Genomic DNA, 2,092 nt, shown 5'->3' with positions numbered 1-2,092 from the left:
AACACCCCATACCAATCAGAATTTATCTAGAGTATGCCAAAGTTACAAACTGCCAGTGTCCAATAAAACCGGTCAGGTCTCACATTATTATGTAGTTAACGGAATCCAGTTTTCAAATGACTCAAACGACAACGAAAACAGGACAGACCACTCTAAGATACCCATATATTCCACCTGAAAAGTGGAAGTCTCATAGTACACCTTTATATTCCTAAAATCTGCCAGTATTCTGAATAAAAACCAACAGAAGTTAACTGGTCATCAATTTATTAAAATAGTTGACTTAAGCATCTGCAATGGTGACTTCCACCTCAACTCCTGGCTCAATACTGATGGAAGTAATCTGCTTAACAATCTCAGAAGGACTGTGCAAGTCAATGAGTCGCTTGTGAATTCTCATCTGGAAACGATCCCACGTCTTAGAACCTTCACCACAAGGAGTCTTTCTTGTAGTGATTCTCAAAGTCTGTAACAAAAGACAAAGGAAACCAAGTGTTTATCGTTTTATACTTATCCCTAGAACATCTGGAAAATCATTAATCATTTCATTAGTTTCCCTTTGGTATGATTCCAATTTACACTAATAGATTTTCAGGTACCATGGGTTGAAAATGCCAGGTCTGTTTTCACTGTGCTAGGACACCACCCTTAGAGCTTGCGCCTGTTAAGCACCAAAGCACACCAAGAACACAGCAACAATAATTCGACAATCATATCTAAACATTAGCTACTTACTAGGAACCGCAACCTACCACCGATTTCTATGTGCGTTTGTAGACAGCATCAGTGTTAACAATTTTGGCAGCCAAACTCCTTAAAGAACCTGAATTTATGCAACACATCCGGAAGCAACTCCTACTTCCTGCCCCTCCGGTTTACTTTACCTTGGTAGGCATTCGAACTGGTCCTTTCACTTTGAGATTCTTTTCTTTTGCGCCTCTTATCAAGTCAGCACACACTACAGGAAATAAAAGACCTCTCAGTATAATCGAAACAATTAAAATCGGCTTAAAACCTTCACTTCCGCTGGCTCAGAATAGCGTATAAAATTATCACCGTTACTCAACACAATAGGTACCTCCTCATCGCCAGCTGTATGACAGTAAAAGCAATTTTAGGCCATACTTTTCTTTTTTAAGTAACTTGTCACTTTAGTTCTTGGAGTCCACCTTCTACACTAACATTAACGAGTAAAGCTCGTCGCTTTTTGCCCAATTCCCCCCTCCCCACCGCATAACGAATGCACTGACCCTTTTCCAAGGATTTTACGTTGCGGCTTGTTAGGGTGATTCGAATTCGGTGAATTGCCACCTCCGGCTCCACGGGTGTTTTTCCGGTATCCTTAAAAGCCTATTGTTAGATACATGAGAAAGAACAATAAGCCAAAAATGGTCTGCCACTTCTGGAGAAAGGCAGCTTCCGGAAGCTTCCCGCGTTTCCCCACCATTTCAGGAGCGCCTTTCCGCCCCTACACGCCCCGGCATCTGCCCTACAGCAGCACGAGCTCGAAACCGGCGTCCCCCCGGCGCCCAAGCCCTGCGTTGCGCCGCCCGCCGCCGACTGCCGCCTCACCATGGCTGCTGCGCGCGGGCTTCCTGACCGACTTGTTCCTCGGCGAGAGCGAACAGCGGTGAGTCAGGAGCAGGAGCGTGCGGACCAAAAATCCCCAGCCCCTAGGACCGCGTCTTCCTCAAAAAGAAAGGGGTGGGACCTGAGCAACGCTTATATAGCATGCTTGCATCCGGGTCCCACACGCCCCGGAACAGGAAATGTCCCGGGCCCTAGAGGCGGTCGCACAAGGGCGAGCTGGAGCACTAGTGGAGTTGGCGGGAAAGGCACGGCTGCGGGCGCCCCCTGTCCGCACGGAGGAGCCGAAGTCCCGCAGGGTGGGGTCCCCGCCTGCGCCGAGAGGGCCACCTGGTCGAGAGAACAGGCGAGACGGAAACCTGAGAAACTCCTCTGTCTGGTGCACCTAACCCTCTTCCTCATAAAGTGCACACGAACTCTGGTTTTTCCGTTGCAAATTTTGCTTTCTACATAGACCATACCACTCGTTGCTCTCTGAGGATGAGTTAACTTCTCTGAGTTTAGC

The 2,092-nt window shown here is 47.6% G+C and overlaps 1 protein-coding gene and 1 non-coding gene across 2 annotated transcripts; both read right to left on the bottom strand.

The window, feature by feature from the left end:
• Positions 1–250: 250 nt before the first annotated feature.
• On the bottom strand, positions 251–1,759 carry RPS20 (ribosomal protein S20). Its single transcript, XM_019032227.4, has 4 exons — positions 1,573–1,759; positions 1,251–1,350; positions 885–958; positions 251–466 (listed from the first exon to the last, which is right to left on the bottom strand). Exons 1-4 carry the CDS (start codon positions 1,573–1,575, stop codon positions 284–286), a joined length of 360 nt encoding a protein of 119 aa, XP_018887772.3. The 5' UTR covers positions 1,576–1,759; the 3' UTR covers positions 251–283.
• Positions 1,025–1,091, bottom strand: LOC115935727 (small nucleolar RNA U54). The gene has a single exon (XR_004071342.1). It is a non-coding gene; the product is annotated as a small nucleolar RNA U54 (small nucleolar RNA).
• Positions 1,760–2,092: the final 333 nt, after the last annotated feature.

This window comes from Gorilla gorilla, chromosome 7 (genome assembly GCF_029281585.2).
Source record: "Gorilla gorilla gorilla isolate KB3781 chromosome 7, NHGRI_mGorGor1-v2.1_pri, whole genome shotgun sequence".
Classification (NCBI taxonomy): domain Eukaryota; kingdom Metazoa; phylum Chordata; class Mammalia; order Primates; family Hominidae; genus Gorilla; species Gorilla gorilla.
The sequence above is the reverse complement of the archived record's forward strand: the minus strand, read 5'-3'. Positions and strand labels throughout refer to the sequence as shown.